Below are 18,969 nucleotides of genomic sequence, written 5' to 3'. Positions count from 1 at the left end.
CCCTTGTGTCAGTGTCTCATCAGTGTGATTGCGTCCACCTGTCCTCGTGAACCTGCTCCTATTGTGTCATGCCTAGGTGTTCCTTGTTTGGGTGTATTTCTTTTTTCCGTTCAGTCCTTATCAGGTCATTGTCGAAGCTAGTTTCTTTATCGAAGTGGAGGTGGTTTCTCGTCATCCTCCAGATTTCAATTACTGAGTTGTCCCAATTCCAGAGTCAAGTCTTTTGTACTCATTTTCTTTCTGTTTTTTAAGTTGTTGCTTTTTATACAGTTTTTGATCTGGTTTATTTTTTGTCATCTTCATATTAAGTTACAATTTCAAGCGCACCCCGCATTTTTTCATTTCGAAGCCTGCTCACTCTGGGAACCAAAGAACCAAGTTGGTTGGGCATTGACATGACTTCCAAGAGAAACTTCAAAATAAAAGCCTACCAAGTCCGTTATTGTCCAACGCTACTTGTGTCATAAGTACAGTTTATTTTGAAGGATTGGCAGGCATTGGCAAGGATTACAACATTTGGCTTTTACTAAGATACTGTGGCTTGATTGGCAGCACATTATCCCATATGTCGCGGAGGACATATCAAGTCACAGTAGTGACTGATGTGGGAGATTCATTGCTGGAAAGGTAGATCTTGGGGCAAAAAAGTGTGGGTACCCCTGTATTATACTGTATTAACTTTGACAGGAGCTACCTTGAGCAGGTCTTGTTTTTTTGCGTGTTTCTTCCATTGTTGCCATTTAGACCAATTTACTAAGCCACAAAGCTGTTTTTTATTGTGATTGAATGTCCATGTGGAGAGCTCCCCAACAAGAAAGCCACGGGTGCATTCCGAGCGCGTCGAAAAGCAATCGGAGCCTATGAATATTAAAGCGGCGCCATTCGCATGGGCGTGAGTCGCTAACACGATAGAGGCCTTGAAGAATTAATGCAGCTTGTCCGCTAATTTATTCATGTGATTTACAAGCGTTGAGGCAGCTACACTTGATTTGATTTTTTTTTTTTTAAGATAATCAGCACCCCAAGCCATTTTTTCACCAACACTTCCAGTTCAGTTCTACTTACTACGGTACTGAATGTTGTCAGTCAAAAGTGAGCATTCTCTGTCAACCAATGAATGAAATGCAGTGTATGTGGCTCCGCCCTTTTTTTTTTCCTAGTCTTTGGATTCGATCATTTTGTCAAGAATCTTTTTTAAATGTTTAAGGAATCTTCAGGGACAGTATTTGTATCGAAACATATCCAATGTGTTTGGTCTTAGTACTTTTATTTAAACACATCCAACTTGATCCTGTTTGTGTTTGACACCCTCAGTCCCAAAGCATAGTTTGTAAATGTTACTGTACATGAAGATTGATTTAAGCATGAGAACATATTCGTTTTCTCTCATTATTACACATACTTGCATGTATGTTTAGGCATATTTACAAGTATGTTCCAATGTATTTTCAAATACATTGGAACATAATTGTAGGCTAAATGCTAAAAACATAGCATTCGCTCCCATAATGCCACGGAGTGTTGAAGAGCATATCCCATAGTAGAGGTGGGAATCTGTGACTGTCTCACGATTCAGTTCCGATTTTTTGGTCTTTGATTCGATTTTTGATTCAAAATTATTTGATTCGATCAAATTAATAATGACTTCTGGTCCAATTCATAGCCGTGCAAAGGATCATCATACTGTGCTACTTTTGTCTACTTTGAAACACAGAACAAAAGGAGAAAAAAAAATAATAAGATGAAACATTTTGGGACATTTTGAATTCATTGTGAATCGTGGTAAATGAGAATCCTAGTTCTTATGCGAATCGATTTTGGCATACAGTAATATTATGGGGAACAATGCTATGTTTTTAGGATTTAGTTCAGAGCTATGTTCGAACGTATTTGCGAGTATGTTCCAATGGATTTAAATACGTTTGAATGTACTTGTGAATACTGTACAATTACATTGGCTCGTCAGCCATAAATGTTTATTCCATATTGGCAGCTCTACATTTCCGTAAATTAGCACTTTGAGGGCAATGCATTTGAAACTCTTCCCGCTTTGTCCGTGACACATTCCGGCTCTGGTTTGACTATCAGTTCTTTGGATGAGCTCATTTTATCAAGCAGATTTAATTAATCAAGCTTTAAGGGCTTTCAAGGCAAAGTATTGGTACTTGCCCAAGTAGAAGTTTCTGTTCAGTCCCACTTGAAATCCTGTCCAACCGTTTCAAAGAACTTGATGTTAAAGGGTTTATAAAACTCCTGCAGCTGCTCGATGACTTCCCGCTCGATCTGTACGTGAGTCCTCCCCTTGGACTTCCCCAAGCAGCGAGGCTGCCCGCTGCTCTCCGGCTTCTTCAGACACGGGAACCCCTTGGTCCTGTTGAAGTAGAAGTGCTTGTCCGAGATGATCCGCTTGAGTCCCAGGAAGTCCTGGATGCGCCCCATCTCGCCCGCCGGGTCTGTGATGAGCCGCTCGCCGCTAACAAAGTGCATCTGCGAGAGGCGGAAGTAGCGCAGCCAGTTCTCCAGGTGCAGAATGTACATGCCGATGCGGATGGCGTTCCATGAGGTGTCCACCACACCCAGAGTCCGGTTCTTAAAGGCCAGCTCCTCAAAGGTTGGGATGTCTGGCTTCTTAGATAGGGTCTGCGTGTAGTCCGAGATGGCCCGCGTGACAGGATTGCGCACAACCACGATCAGTTTGATCTGTTGGGACATGCTGGAGATGCGGCGGGGAGCTTCCCTCGTGACAAAGTAGCTGGGGGTCTTCTCCAGCGTGATCTGACTGTCCAGGGTTCGTGGCATGAGGCCCCTTGAGGGGAAAAAAACAGAGAAAAGCTGCTTACAGTCATGATATTGGGCACAGTATACACTGCATATCCAAGCCTTGGCATTTATGAATTTTGTTTTGAAAGCTTACAAAACGGAAAGAAAAAAAAAAAGGGAAAAATCGCACACTACAATAAATGGTCATACAGAAGAACTAGATCTATAGCCTTTTTGGCCTGATTTGTGATATGCACTGTATATCATATTTCCCATGTATAGCACGCATATTTTAAATTAAAAATACTCATTACATCAGTGGTGCATATTATACACGTGCACGACAATTGAACAAAATGTTCTTTTTTAAGTCATTACACCATTTATATCACCAGTTAGAAAACATGGAAAGGTGTTACATTTGACTTGTTTATTAATTGTAATATTTTGGTATATAAACACAGTCATAAACTGGGAGAAACACGGATGGTTGTCTATTTTTAGTAAAATGAACTCGAGCTGCGTCGCGAGGAAAAGGAAACGACTGCTTCAAGCGCATTCAACATTCCACGGTGAGGCGTTCACAATGCTCACAATGTGGGAAACCTGATACACACTTAAATAAATATCTTACGATATGAGCACAAGAAAATATGAAGGCTCTAGAAAGATTAGATTTATTCTGTTTTGCTATAGTTTTGACATTGTTGCCAAAGCGTCGGTGCGTCTTATACACGGTAATTTAGACAATACCAGAATTTGACCAGAAAATGAAGGGTGCACCCGATACATCGGTGTGCCTTATATTTGGGGTATTAAAATATCTTCTATTTTGTGTATCTGACCCTCGGAAGAATATACCATATCATGACGAATACTCGTAATGGCAACTGCGAACAACAACAGGTAGTAAACACTGTAAAAGTAATAGCTCCGCTTCACACACCGGAAAGTGTCAAATAATTGTTTTGCCGTTTCTCACGGCACCGCGCTTCAGCGTGCGGATGATTAAAGATGACATTTGTTCATTATGAGAGTGGGCAGGCTTCGATTAAAAGCTAACCTTTCAAACTCCAGTCACAGGTTACCTCTAAAGTCTCACCGCTATCGATCCGGTTTGCTTTATTCATCCCGAGTCGTCGGGGGCCCCGGAGCCTCGGGGGCCGGAGAGCAAACAATTAATCTTTCATGAGAATGCCGTCTTTTTCTCCGGCAAACGGAACCTTGAGCATTTTTCACAGGATTGGTGGTGATGATTGCAAGTGTGGTGTGGAAGGTGTCTGCTGCTAGCTGTCAAACTACATACAAAAGGGCTGACGGTGTGAAAGGTCACAGATGGCGCGTCTTTAAATAGTACAACACTGACAGGTTACTCGGAAACGCACTACTGTGTTGTACTGCACCGCTTGCATTCTTCTACGACATACTGTGGCCATGAGACAAATGAGGTCCATCCCAGGAATTGTGTTCAAATCGAAGAAGTTGGTAGTAAGACCTCTGCCAAGGCAAAATGATGTTAATGCTGTTTCCCTCGATTAATTAAAAAATAATTGGGGGGGGAAGTGATTTTTCAGTATTTTCAAAAAGATGTTTGGGGAATGGGATTAAGTCAAACCCGGTTTTGTGAAAAACTCATTGATCAGTGTTTAATATTGGGGTGTAATTTTTTATGACCAATTTTTTAACGTGTTTACCGTAATACCCCAAATATAAGACACACCAGTGTAAAAAAGATACGTCTTTAATTTTGGGGTCAAATTCTAGTATTTTCTGTTTGTATAAGATGCAACAACATTTTGTAAAAACTATAGCAAAACTGAAAAAATCTCATAATTCTAAACGCTTCATATTTTCCAGTGTTCATATCTATAAATTATATATTTGCTGCGTGTTACGTGTGTTCCAGATTTCCCACATTGTGAGCAGTCAGTGAATGCCTCGCCAGTGTAACTTTGAATGCGCTACAGCAGTTGTTTTTCCTTTTCCTCGGGACGCATTCATTTTACCTAAAACACCCGAAGTTGCACAGCATCCAAGTTTATGATTGTCTGTAGACCGCACTTTTACATGATCCCCACCATTTTAATAGCATTCCTGATGAACTGGAACGATGGTTCAGTCTGCTCGCTTCTTTTATCGTAAATAACACCGCGACAACCTCAACTAACACAAGCTGCTGTTAGCTGCAACAGGTACTTGCTGCTAACAGCCACCTGACATCCGCCTTCAAGATCATCCCGTTATGATAATAAGAAAACAAAATAAATGTGTGTGCATCAACACTCAGCTTATTTTGCTCACTATTTAACAGTCTCTCATTTTGTCCAAATCAAAATTCTTTCAAAATGGAATTACTTGCCATGCGATACGAGCCACAAACTGACTGAATGATTGACATACAACTATCCTCCAAACAAGATTTGCACTCCAGTAATACAAAGGAACAAAAACTCAAAGCCTACCAGAACTGCAGTGCTACTGCGAAGAAGAATCACATATTTTGTAAAAGCCCTACATCTTTATCTTCCTAATACACACACATACACACACATTAAGTTGGCGGTGAATTAAAGTTTAAGTCAAGATGCATTAGAAGGCTCGGCGGTGACATTTTAATGACTTGGAGAAAATGAACCCGAGTGAGGCGAGGACAATGCGTTCGATACTGTTAACACCGAGACTGCGCTGCTGCTCCAAAATGCTTGAACGCTGCTGTAATTGCATACTGTGTACTCACCTGCTTGACACTTTCAATTAGTGGTAAATTGTTAATGAGATATACAATTATACATCCAGCATTTTCAATAATTAACGCTGCCCAATGAGTGAGCCATTAGACAGGACGGTTGTTAATAGTGACATTATTATTTAATAATGCATTATCTAGTCATGATGCGCGTTGCATTTAATGAGCATTGGACAATCTGTTAGAAAAGACTTCATGTTTATCTTAAACCATACTGGACAGCTCATCAGGTGCACAATCTAATGACTACCTATAGGTTAATTCACTTCTTCTATTGGATTCTCAATAGACTGTGCAAGTGTACCTAATGTTGTGCCTTGTGAGTGTGACTTCACATTTTAGCGAGTCGCTCTCTTTGACCTTGACGGTTCTTGTTTACAAAAAAAACAAACTGACATTTTTGTCCTCGGAAAAAGTAAGGCTACATTAATCTCTCACTATTAGAATCTAAAGTCAGGGCAGCGTTTCATTTTAGGATACATCGTACAGGGTCTTAGATGGCGCTCACCGGAGCCAGAGTGGCGCCGAGTGGGTGGCGCATTGAAAACCAGCACGCATTCACTCCTACAGGAAATTTCTTGTCTCCGATTCACCTTACTTGAATGGTGTTTTGGGACTGTGGGAACAAAGACTAATCCTGTACATCTTTCGCTTCAAATGTGTTTTGAAATTTGACGGCTCACAACTATTACTTTCTTTTGCCAATTTATTATGTTTTAACTCAAGTTTTACCGCAAATTGGGAAGCTAGCTGTTAGCGGCCAAGCAGTAGCTAACATCCGCCACCACTATAAGCAATCAAGAACATTCTTGGCATTATCTTGAGAAGTTTACCATATTGCTTTGTAATCAAAGGAAGGGGAAATCATGTTTTTTTCCGAGGTGAATTTGAAATCTGACTGTTTATAGGAGCATTAAAGAATGTTGCAAGTTTCTTGCTAAACAATGACATCTTCTGGTCTTACATGGAAATGCAACTTTGATGGAGCACTTGTGCCTTGATAGCTATTCATTATGTGCAGCAGATGTATTTTATAAGTCACGTGTATTTCTGCTTTGGTTTTCCTTTCGAGTGAAAACGATGCCAACGGTGGGTCTGTTTTCAAACCGAGAGCTTTTCTGCCTTCTTCATTCGTCAATCGGTCACTCAAGTCATGTGCCGCATTTGAGGAAGGTAGGAAGTCAGGCATGTGTACTCGAATGCCTTTTTAAACTTTTAAGTCTGAGTTGTGAAAAAAAAACATCATTTTTAAGCCATCCATACATCAAAGGGCAAGCAAAGGGAAAGCATTGAAAGAAGGCACTAAGGAGTTGAAATTTCACCCAGATGGTGACAACATGGTAAAGTTTGACATGCATGACCATTTACACTTGGTTATCACACTCTGCCATCCCTTGGCTAAAATATTGTGAGAATGATGAAGAAGAAAATATCCAAAATAAATCATTGGTATAAGCTACTTTGGCTAGCACATTCTGAAGGTCTTGTGCAGATTAGATGGCAGCACATAGATGCTGAAATGTACTGAAATAAAAAAACACAGTGAAGCCAAGAAAAACGCTACAAATTGAAAAGAATATTCTTAACAAGTAAGCTAATACAGTTACATGGCACAAGCGTGAGGAAATTTAGACCAGCAAAGATGGCATTGCTCACCTTTGCCAATTTTTACCATCCGTGTTGTGTACCTAAGTAAAAGTCGCAACAAAAAGGAGCAAACACCAACTAGCGGGCTTGGAGAAGGCTCCTCGACAGGTACTTTGGGTCAAGAGCGGAACACGTATCGCCCGCTGCTCCCTCGCTTAATGAGCGCTCACTACTAAAGGCGACCTCTGAGAGCGCCCGGCGGCTGTGTCGCTCCACGATTTATCTTACTGCGGCAGCGCGCCAGGGAAGCGCGGGGTCTCGGGGTTCACGCCGGCTTCCCTTTGGGACACAGCTACATCGTTACGGTGGAAGACGACACCCATGTTTTTTTAATTCAAAGTAGCAAGAACTCCTTTTTACGTTGTGATACCCACACAGTGTGTATTTCCGCCGAGATAACAAGCGATTCACGCCACAACAACATGGTTGTATGCTTAATTAGTACACAAAAAATATGGACAAAACTATTATGAGCGCCTTTCGCGGCTGTGAGAAATGCGATTTGTGTGATGGTGGAGATTGCCTACATCTACAAATATGAAATCTTTTTATTTTACATTGAACACGCTCACATACTCACGTAAATTTAGCAAAATTTAGCAAAATTATATGATAGCTCTGCTAGTTTAATGCTAACAGCTATATTGAATCGAATACAGACGTTAGCTTTGCAAATGTATTTATTATTGTAAACTTTTGTTAGCTTTTGTAATTAATATTTATAGCTAAGACAGGTAGCTAGCTGAGCTATCTAGCTATCTTGGTGGCTAGTGCGCTAGTTAGCCAGCTAACTAGCTAGCCAGAAACTAATACTACATATGGTCATGAGGGCATTGCTAATTTTTTAGTCAGGGGCGTCAAACATAATCCAGCCTACAAGATGATTTTGTGATGCATTAAAAAACACAAATAAGACCATAATTAGTCAATAAAAAAACATTCTTAATTTTACGAGCAATGCTGGCATGAGCACTTTATTTACAGCTCCACACATCTGTTTTTAACGTGACATCCTGACCTTCAGGAACTTTCAACTTCTTCTGTCATGTATGCCATTAAATGGGAGCTTTACTTTTCTTTTTCATTTTCTTTGCACTTCACTGTATTCCTTGAAAAGAAGTTGTACAACCACATATTTCAATTGAGGTATTTTTATTTATTTTATTTACATTTATTTATTTCACAAAATATTTAATAATATTTATAAGTTGTAAATTAATGTAATTTTACTTTTTTTTTTTCAACATTATAGTTACAGTTGACCACAGCTGTTCACAAGAAACTGGGAGCATTCTAGCATGCATAGCAAAAATCTACATATAATTGACACTAATTGCTTTTGAATTATTTAACACGTTTGTACCAGGCCCTTTTGACAATAGATTTACCTCTAAGTGGCCCCTGAGCTATGATGAGTTTGACACCCCTGGTCTTAATTCAATCGCGACCCAAGACTATTGGCCAGCACTGTGCATTCATGTTGTTTGATGAGGTTTGTAAAGAGTAATAAAGAGGGGAAAAAAAACAGGCAGGATGTAGTCTATGGACCAGCACAAAGAGTAAAAGGTCATTTTTGACTCATCTCTTGGATGAACTCTGAATGGATGGTTGTCACTTCACTGGGCCTTGAACTTAAAAGTGCACAGAGTAGTCAGCTCACTTTATGTTTGTAGCGAGAGCACAGCTGAAGCGAATGAAGCGAGGAGAATTACAAAAGCAGACAGGAAACCAATCAAAAAGCTTTTTGGGGGAGTTCAGGTCAGAGCGCGACTGCTGCAAATGGTACCGTCAATGGATTGAGGAAAGATCACACACAAGATTCATGTTTTATTGTGAATCATCAAATGTGTGCTCACGAACAATAACAGAAACTAAAATGTTTGATTTACGGTTCCCCATCTGGGATCCATGACTCAAAATTGGGAACAATTAATGCGTGAAAATCTACGTTGCAAGTTGGTCATTGAAGATGAAGATAAAATGTCTACTTTGGAGGACCACCTGCGTCTTTATAATCATGAGTTATTAGACTTTTTTGTGGGTCTACTCGTGTAAGACACGCCAATCAATTTTCATGTTTCTAATTGAAAATATGGAGGGCAGAATCTTCAACGCGATATTGTGAAACTGTGAAAGTTGAGTCATCAAATTTTGTAACAAATTGGCAACAATCACTCAAAATCAATGGAAGACTTCCCATCTTTTATGAGTGACCATTTTCAGGCAGATTTACACATTTTCACGGATATTTGCATAATGGACATGCCTGCGAAATTTTACAATGCTAAATTAAAGTATCCTCAAGTGCTGAATTATTAATCGTCCTTGTGGATTGTATGTGTTTTACGGCAGGTTATTATGCTTTGCTGCCACACTCCGACCACACCCATACATCAGTAATTTAGCCATTTCAGGGCTTGGCAATATGGCCTAAAACTAACATCCCGATTTTTTTTCAAGCAGTCTTATAATGCTTTTTAATCAAAGTAATTAAACCCAACAAAAATGTAATTAAAGGTTTGGTTTTGAAAATGTTTCAAATTGTTTGCAAAATGTTCAAATAACAATAATGTATACTGGTTTAAGATGAGTTTTAACTTAATCTTAACATTCATAGCTTGTGCAAAAAATAGCAAATCAAATGCAAACATTAAATAGTTAACTATTATAAACTTTTGTGCAAAATCCTGATTTCACACTCAAATCAACATTTTTAAAGATGAATTAACCACATTAATTTGATTTATTGCCCAGCTCTATCTCTGTTTATAATGCATGTTTTTGTTTTTTTTTAATTCCAAAATGTCAAAGGAAAGTTGGCCGTTGGAAAAACCAACACACAACACATGTTTAGCCTTATTATTATTATCATCATCGCAAATGGTGATTTGGACCCTAATACTGATAAATGCTGGTTCAACTGGAAAGTGACTGATAATAGGACTGTCAACATTGGCAAATTGTCCCTAAAATGGTTTAGTGTTTAATCAAAATAGAAAGAACAGCCTTTGTCTCTTTAAGGACAACAACTATTTGTCTTTGTGAGTAATAATAAAGACGCCCATTAAACAATTTGTAGCCTGCAGCCTCCAAATCAAGGCTGTCCAGTCTCTCGAGATCTTCAACCAAAAAGTAAAATCTGGGGCAAGGTCTTCAGGGATGTCATTGGCTTTCTTTTTGTCCCGAATTCTTTCTTTAGTTCTGAGGCCGCCAAAAACTGCTGAAGACACAGGTGTCCACCGGGGAAGATACAGGTGTCACATTAGTATTTTAATTTACAGGCACTCCAAATATTCTATCCCCACTTAGGAGGGATGAATTAGGCTTCATTTGTCCCAAAATGCCCCGAGAAGCTGACACACCGTGAATGGAATAAAGCTAAGCTTCAACGCGGAGGGAAAATGTCCTCAACTTGACTGATTCTTATACAGTCTCAGTTGCTGCACCTCGTAAAAGGAAAAAAAAAAAAAAGACAAAAAAAAAAAGGCATCTTCCTCTTCTCCTTCTTTCGGATTTGACAGATAGAATGTTGAGAGCTGCTCCATTATTAAAGTATCCCTCTAAAATTAGAGCTGTAAAGACGTCCGGTCATGAATTAAATGCAAGACGTTCACAGTGTGAAGGATTCAGCTCAGATAAAAAGTGATACAAGCAAGTCCAAAGGAAAAGAAAACGTGTTCTGTAACACACTCAAAAAGCAGCATAACACATTTGACCTTGAAATGCTCATTTTCCAGCCGGAGGTCTTTACTTTGGACTAACAATTATTCATGGGTTGCAGTGCAGAGGGAAATGATTGACATTTGCTCTCCTTGAGCAATACGACAGTGAATGGAAGCCATTTTAGGGGCTGTCACATTAACAGCCGGCGCCAAAAAACAAATCTGCGAATGTCGTGACGATACTCTGATGGCTTGAACAGCATCAAATCAGCATCAAATCAGAACGGCATAACCACATCAGGATCATCACAATCACATTTGGTCAAGTATTAGTTTGAATTAATCTACATCCAAAACTTTCCTCAACAGTCTTCCAAACAATTTTTGGCACCTGATAACCCCAAGATGTATTGACATGATAAAATCAGCTTGACATCTGGAAATTTCCAAAATAACCCTAAAATGGTCCCTTCAATTCAACATTTTTTTAGAATGGCTTTGAGATGTATTTTTGAGGGTATACCTACAATAAATATGTCTACTCAATTTCATATTGATAATGAAAACTGTTTTTGAGGGCTGAATTCCCTAAAAGTCAGGAGAAATAACTTAATCTCAAAACAAAATGGCAGACTTCCTGTATCTTTAGTCCTTCCAAAAAAATCACATGTTGCGCAGTGAAACTGTACAGACAGAAATTACTAATTGAATTAAAAATGTTAGACTTCCTACGGCTTTGGAAACGTAGCTTTAGATACTTTTCTAAAGATCTTGTCATAATAAACATTCCTGCAAAATTTTATGCTAGCTGCTGGTCTGGTTTTTGACTAGCTTCCTTATATAGTGCCAAATGTAGAATAACAGGGGAAGACCTTTTGTAAATTTTCAAGTGAGCGGTCTATAAACTTTTTTGAGGGTCTACTTATAACAGTGAGGATGAGCGATTGAGAAAATGGATGGATGAATATTTATCATAGACGTGTCAACCAAATTTTGTGTGGCGAAGTGAAATTGTCTTTGGTGGCTGACTTAGCTAAAACATAGCAGAAATGATGAATTCAAATCAAAATGGCAGACTTCATGCGTGTTTTAAAGATATATCCTTTCGCTTTTTAAGTGTCTATTTATAATAGACTTGTCTACCATTTTGTGAAACTGTCTTTGGGGGTTGAATTTCCCTATAAGATAAATAATTAAAATCAGTAGCAGATTTGTGTCTTTTTTGGGAATGGCTTCTTGATCCTTTTTCATGAGTTTCATCATCATCAATATTCCAACCAAATTTCACGGGATTTGATTGTATAAAAAAAAAAAAAGAAGGAATACCTCGGAATAAAAAGGACTACTGAGCCAGGAATGATCACGTTTCCATAATTATCATTTCAATCCCAACCATCTCACGCCTTGAATTTCCTAAAGAGCATCAACTTTGGATGCAAAGGATCACCGCCGAATCGACTGCGCAGCCTTCAGCAACGAGGCGGTCAAGGGTATTTCGAAGGGGGCATCTTGCCTTGCTTCACTCATGCCTTGATGTGAGGACGCAGGGACACGGGAGGAAGAGTTCAGGCACGATTTGGTGGACGTCTCAGTTTACCAATGAGGGGGAAGAGGGGCTGTTTAAATTGCTGACTGCTTTGATGGCCTTATCTATTCGCTGCGGTGTGATATACGTGCATGAGCACATTCAAGCATACGTATGAACCATATATGATATGATACCGATTGTATCACACCGCAGTGATTGTGGGATGCCTCATTCACTGCCATTGACGGCTATGAACGTCAACGTCCATTTTTTACCAGGGCTGGTGTTGAATGAGATAACGGGTATACGGGAAGGAAATTTGATAAGGGTATGTAATTGTAATAAGAAGAATAGAGATGAAATTGTGTGAAAATGAAAATTTTGATGATAGCAAACAACAATATCCCCGTTATGTTATTCCCAAATATGTTGTTTATGTTTTTTAAGAGCCCAGACAGTCAATCCCAGGTACTGATTTTTACATTTTAATTTCAAGAGTTTGGCTAAAGGAGGGTCTAAAAATGGCTGGTACGAAATAGTCATAAAATAATCAATTACTTCTGGTAATGTAGTACAAAAGGAATCAAAGTAATCAAGTACTATAGTAATTGATTACCGAAGGTAATCAAGACCTAAAGTGAATACTTTAAGTACAAAAGTACACGCGTAGTAAATTACTGTGGTGTTAGTAATTGATTACATTAGGTACTTAACTCATTCAATCCCAAATATGTGATTTAACATTTTTATAAGTCCAAACATTTAGCCCCAGGTACTTATATTTATGTATTTTTTTATTTTCAAGTGTTAAGCTAAAGGAGCGTCTTAAAATAGCTGGTCCTAAAAGAGTTGAGCACTTAAATAATCTGTTATATGAACAACTAAAGTAATCAAATATTTTAGCACCTGAGTACATAATCTGTTACATTTTTGCTTGATTACCTAAATGAACGCTTTAGTACTTTTTACCCAAAGTAAGTCCCTTGACTTACTAAAGTACTAAAACAATTGCATACTTAAAGGGACAGTGTGCAAGATTAGACCATTTTTCATTAAAAAGGAATAAATAAAATGATTGTAAATTTCAAAAACCTGCAAAAAATGTGTTCTTAATGATCAAGAGTATGTTTTAAATATAATCATAGATCGAGTTATCATTAAATCATATTACATGGGGGGTGGGACTTCTCAGGAGGCGGCCATATTTGTTATTGCTTCGGACAATGGTAAATGCAGCGCCTGCAGCACCTCCTGCTGTCCGGAATGAAAAACACTCTTAGACACTTTCCCTTTATGTCTTTAATCTATTTATTGTCAGTCATCTTTCGACCTTTCTTTTTCTTTGACCGAACCCTTGTATCTTTTTTATTTATTTATTTATTTTAAGGTACATGGAATTTAATGTCTGAACTCTGATCAAATGTAAAAATGTCTTGGCATTGATGAGTTTAAAATTTTAGTTGTCAGCAGTTAAAGGTTTGACCAGCACGCCCCATTCAGTGGACTCTTGTCTGTTGTTCAGTAAAATCTGTTGAAGCCTGTTGCTTTATACCCGCAATGGCAAACTGCAAAAGCGTGTCTCCGTCACGCTTCTGCCTCCTCCACCTTAAAAAGATCAAACTACAACTCAGAGACTTTAAAGGGCATCTCTCTGTCAGCTCCATTGATTCTACTCGATTCAGATTCACTTCCTCTGGAAAAAAAAAAGCCTTCAAAGTTGTATGAGCCTGTACTGCGGCAACAAATACACACCGGATCTGCGTTAATTGGCTCGAGGAGTCTGCGAGCTCCGGCGAGGGACTCGTCAGAAAAAGCTTGACGAGGACAGAAAGTGAAATGATTCTCGTTTAAGTGAAGAGAAGTGCACATTACTCCGTGATTCTGCATTATTAACCAGAGCGCTGAGCAAAGGTGAAGTCGGTGTAATCAAAGACACGACACTCTCATTATATCGTAATTGGAGTGAATCACATCATATAAGTGGAGGGAATAATCATGAAATTTGAAACTATGGGACTGTATCATAAGTGAAGTGAATCTTATTGTATTTGGAGTGAATTGTGTCGAATCCTAATCGGTGTAAATCACTGGAGCGAATCGTGTTGTGATTAAATCGTGTCATAATTAAAGTGAACTTTATCGTATTTGCAGTGAATCTCGTCTTGTCATGAGTGAATCGTATCAAAATTGCAGGGGGCTAAATCTTAGAGTAAACCATATCATTGATTGATTGCAAGGAATCGTATCATGATTGATTTAATCGTAAGACAACCGAAGTGAACTGTAACACGATTGAAGGGAATCGTATCATTTTTTGGATGAATCATATCAATAGTGGGGTGACCTGCAACATAGTTGAAGGGAATCATTTTGTGAATGATGTAAATTGTGTCATCGAAATAAATCGTATCACTTTGTAATTGGAGTAACAGACACTGCATTAAAATGGCAATGGGTCAAATCGGAATTTTGATCATTGCATAGATGCAGTCAAATGTGTGACATTGTAATTGGAAAGAACCATATCATGATCGGACAATTTTTTCACATTGCACTTTAACCACATCATAATCGAAGTGAATCATATTGTATTTGGAGCGAATTGGGTGAAATTCCAATGGCGTCAATATTGTAATTGGACCAAACAGTGTTGTGAATGTAGCAAATCGTATCATAATTTAAGTGAACAATATCGTGTTTATAATGAGTCATATTTCTTATCATGAGTGAATCGTATCAAAATAGCAGTGAACCATATTGTGGGTTTAACCATATCATCGATTGGAAGGAATTGGTTGAAGGAAATCGTATCATTCTTAAAGTGAATCGTATAATTATAGGTGTGAACCATATCATTACTGGGGTGAACTATAATGTGATTACGACGTAATCTGTGGCATCAAATTAAATTGTATCACCCTGTAATTAGAGTAACACACACTGCATAAAATAGCAGTGAAGCAAATCGGAATTGGGACGAATCAATTTAAGCAGATAGAGTAGATAGTGATCCTGGTGAATCGGCTTCTATCGTAAGTGAGTGAATCGTATCAAACAATATCGTGACTGAATTCATCATGGAGTAAACCATATCACCGATTGCGATGAATCGTATCATGATTGGACTCAATCGTAATGCAACTGGAGTGCACAAGAATGTAATTGACTCATGTTGTTACTGATGTGAAATTTGTCATCAAATTCAATTTTATCACATTGTAATAGGAGTAATAGGTACTTCATAAAATGGCAATGAATCAAAAGGAAATTGAAGTGAATCAACTTAATTGAGTGGATTGTAACGTTGTTGGTGTCAATCGTATCAAACTGTAATTGGAGTGAACCAAATGAGTCGTTTCACATCCTTATCGAAGTACATCATGATTGCAGGGTTGCAGATCGAATCGATTGAATTGAATGCTTTGTATCGTAATTGCAGTGAATAGAATTTTGTCGTAAGTGGTATGAGCCACATCCTGATCAGAATTAATCTTATCACATTGTAACTTGAACCACATCATGACTGAAGTGAATCGGATCACAATTGGAGTGAATCGACTAAGAATGTCGTGTATAAAAATCATTGTTTCACATCATTAATGGTGTGAACCATACAAGGACCGGAGTGAATAGTTTTACCACGTCATGATTACAGTTAATTGTATATTGAATCATATTGTGATTCAAATAAATCATACCGCAATTGGAGTAAACCATATCAAAACTGGAGTGAACCACATTGTTATAGAAATGAGCTGTATCATAACTGGAGTGAATTCTAATGTGACTGTGATTTGTAATGCGCCAGTGCAACTGATCCTGAGGTCAAGAATTGAATTTTTAAAAATGCAGTTGAGAGAAAATCAATAAGTGACATTTTTGGTAATTGATTATGCGAGTCATTCATCAAACAGAGCGCCGTAAGGCTCTGAAATGAAAGTGTCAATTAAAGCGGATTTGTGTAAAGACGCCGCCGTCAAACCACAAAACCTCTACTTGCCAAACGATTCATTTCGAGTCTTGATGGCTGTCATGGAATCATTAATTTTTTTTTTTTTTGCATAAACATTCCCACTCCAGCCTTCAACACTTCACACGTTATGCTGCGTTTTCCAGAAGACTGGCTGGCGCGCACGCTTTCGAGCATCAGCCATAATAGAACATGACGCCGCGCAGAATGTTTGAGCGCCGTCGTTTGTAGTCTGCGTTAGTCCTTCGTTCCGACTTGTATACATGCTGGGCGAGTGACTACCAAAAAAAAAAAAAAACCATCAACAAAAACGCATATTGAATGCTGAGATGCTGTCATTAAGCCAAAGTCCCAAAGAAAAAGAGATGACAGTATAGAAAAACTATGAAAATGTCCCTAAACTCGTCTACTATATTTCACATTATTCAGCATGTTAGCATTAAGCTAGCTGTAGACTGGTTTTTACTTGAATATTTACTAGATTAAAACAAATACATGATTTGGCACCGGATTGTCCCCGCTCCCTTGCCTGCCCCACTTTGCATGCCCTCTGCTCTTAAGTGTCACTCCAATGTGTGTTTCTGATTTCCCAGTTTTCGCGAATGCAGCATTACACCTTAAAATGATAGTCGAACTTTTTAGCCATTTTCTGCCATAAAACGTGAATATTTTGTTAAGATTTGACAACTAAATTACTTTTCATGTGCAATTCATACTTTTTAAAACACATTTTCCACTTGCTGTTGACATCACCCACAACGAAGGCTTTGGTAACAACCAGCTCAACGTGTGAACATCACATGACCAAGAGGTGAGCTGTGATTGGCCAATAACTTAGCCGTCAACATGTGATTTAATTGATAATCGACAGAAAATGTCTAAATGTTTTTAAAAGTACTAATTTTACATTAGTAATAAATTATAAACAAAATAATTTCATACTGCTGAAAATTTCCAAGCTAAAACAACAGTTACACATATAGTCCATCTTCAGATGAGTTCAACAAGAAACAGCTCCGTGCTTAGAAATGTTAGACATTTGGTTTTTCAGTTTTATTGAACGCATCATTCGTGTTGTGGGAGTGGATAAAATGACACATTTCAAATGAACTCAACTGATACGAAACTGACTTGTCATTTTCATTAATTCAGCCTGAATAATCATGATCAGCATTCTCCTGCATATCCCCAATTTCTCAGTTTGATTGAAGTTGCTCTTGTACTGCAAAAAAGACGAATTTTGACTGATTTGACCTCGTACCGTTGGCATCACGTCAGATGTCAATGCATTAGCTTGTCAAAAAGAAATGGTAGTTTTACAATTTCCCACTTTTATCAAATGCAGCAGCAATTGCCAGGGCGTTGGTCCGAAAGTCCACAGTGGCGCACATAAGTAGCTGATGAAATTCTTTAATGCAACTTCATTCAAAATCACACTGCATAATTTAGTCTTGCCATCGTCTATTCCTTGCTATTGATGCCATTGACGACAATGAAAGTTGCATCCCAATTTAATGGCTGTGCTCTATTTCAGTGGTGTCGATTTCGCTCATTTCCATATTTATTGACGTTAGTGGGTGTATGATGTCAGACGCGACTCCGTTCCAATACATTGACTTCCCGAAAAGAAACAACGACTTCAAATGGCAATCATTTCCCAGGTTAAGCAAATGCAACATCAAGGTATGCCGACACGTTAATCTTGTATGCAAAGACGAGTTGGATAAAACGCGAAGCAAATGAAGGTCGAACGCTAAAAAGTTGGCTTTGCGTTGCCCACCTGTACCAGTCCAGCCCCCGGTCGTAGTTGCGGTCGAAAAAATGCGGCTCGGTTCCGAGCGCGCGCACATCTGGATGGATCCGAATGAACTCCAGCACCGCCCTGGTTCCTCCTTTCTTCACTCCCACTATCAAGACGCCCGGGAGTTTTTTATTGCCGTACCTTTGCGCCAAACTGGAGTTTCTCGCCCAGCGAGACAAAGGAGAGGGAGGAGGAGGAGATCCCACGGCACCGGGATGGGCCGCGGCTTCGGCGGCGGTTGCGGCGCGGACCCCCCGCAGCCGGGCACACTGTTCCGACTGGGTGAGAAGTTTCTTCCCGGCCGCGTTGGGGCTCGGCGGGCATCGGCTGCCCTCGTACGCCCGACCCGAGATGACGGTGGTGCGGCCGAAGATGATGGTGTAGCACAGGTAGGTGCACGATAGCGAGACGGTCAGCATGAAGGCGGACGAGAGGAACCGCTGTGCCATGGCTCCATGGGGGCTCAGGGTTCTGCATGGCGCTCCATTGGACCCGTCCTCCGACACCTCCTCTTCATCCTCCTCCTCCTCCTCGACTGTGCTGCGAACATGTGGTCCACTCGAGCGACTTGTTGAACCGGACTCTTCTTAAAAAGAATCCCAGTAAAACTGGACGCTAAAAGTCCGCAAAAGTCTATCTTCCTCCTCCATCTCGTGGACCCGGAGGTGGTTCTTCTGCTGATGATCAGCCACCTATGAATACTTCAAAAAGCCTCTGACGTCATCAGAGGCTCGGACGCTGAGAGTCAAGCGCGCATATTTTAGTGCAACGTGAGCATAAAAGTGCTTGACTGAAGCACTTTGCTTGCGATATTTGGCGGAAGGTTGCAAAAGTATTAAAACACTCTGGTTATTA

At 39.4% G+C, this 18,969-nt stretch overlaps 1 protein-coding gene across 1 annotated transcript; it reads right to left on the bottom strand.

The window, feature by feature from the left end:
- Window positions 1-1,172: 1,172 nt before the first annotated feature.
- hs3st2 (heparan sulfate (glucosamine) 3-O-sulfotransferase 2) lies at window positions 1,173-18,761 on the bottom strand. The gene is made up of 2 exons (XM_088437809.1): window positions 18,094-18,761; window positions 1,173-2,806 (listed from the first exon to the last, which is right to left on the bottom strand). The coding sequence occupies exons 1-2, from the start codon at window positions 18,561-18,563 to the stop codon at window positions 2,188-2,190; spliced, it is 1,089 nt and encodes a 362-aa protein (XP_088293935.1). The 5' UTR covers window positions 18,564-18,761; the 3' UTR covers window positions 1,173-2,187.
- Between the last annotated feature and the right edge of the window lie 208 nt (window positions 18,762-18,969).

This window comes from Hippichthys cyanospilos, chromosome 16 (assembly GCF_059441005.1).
Source record: "Hippichthys cyanospilos isolate Australia breed blue-spotted pipefish chromosome 16, RoL_Hcya_1.0, whole genome shotgun sequence".
Taxonomy (NCBI): Eukaryota; Metazoa; Chordata; class Actinopteri; order Syngnathiformes; family Syngnathidae; genus Hippichthys; species Hippichthys cyanospilos.
This window is presented reverse-complemented; position numbering and strand designations above follow the sequence as displayed.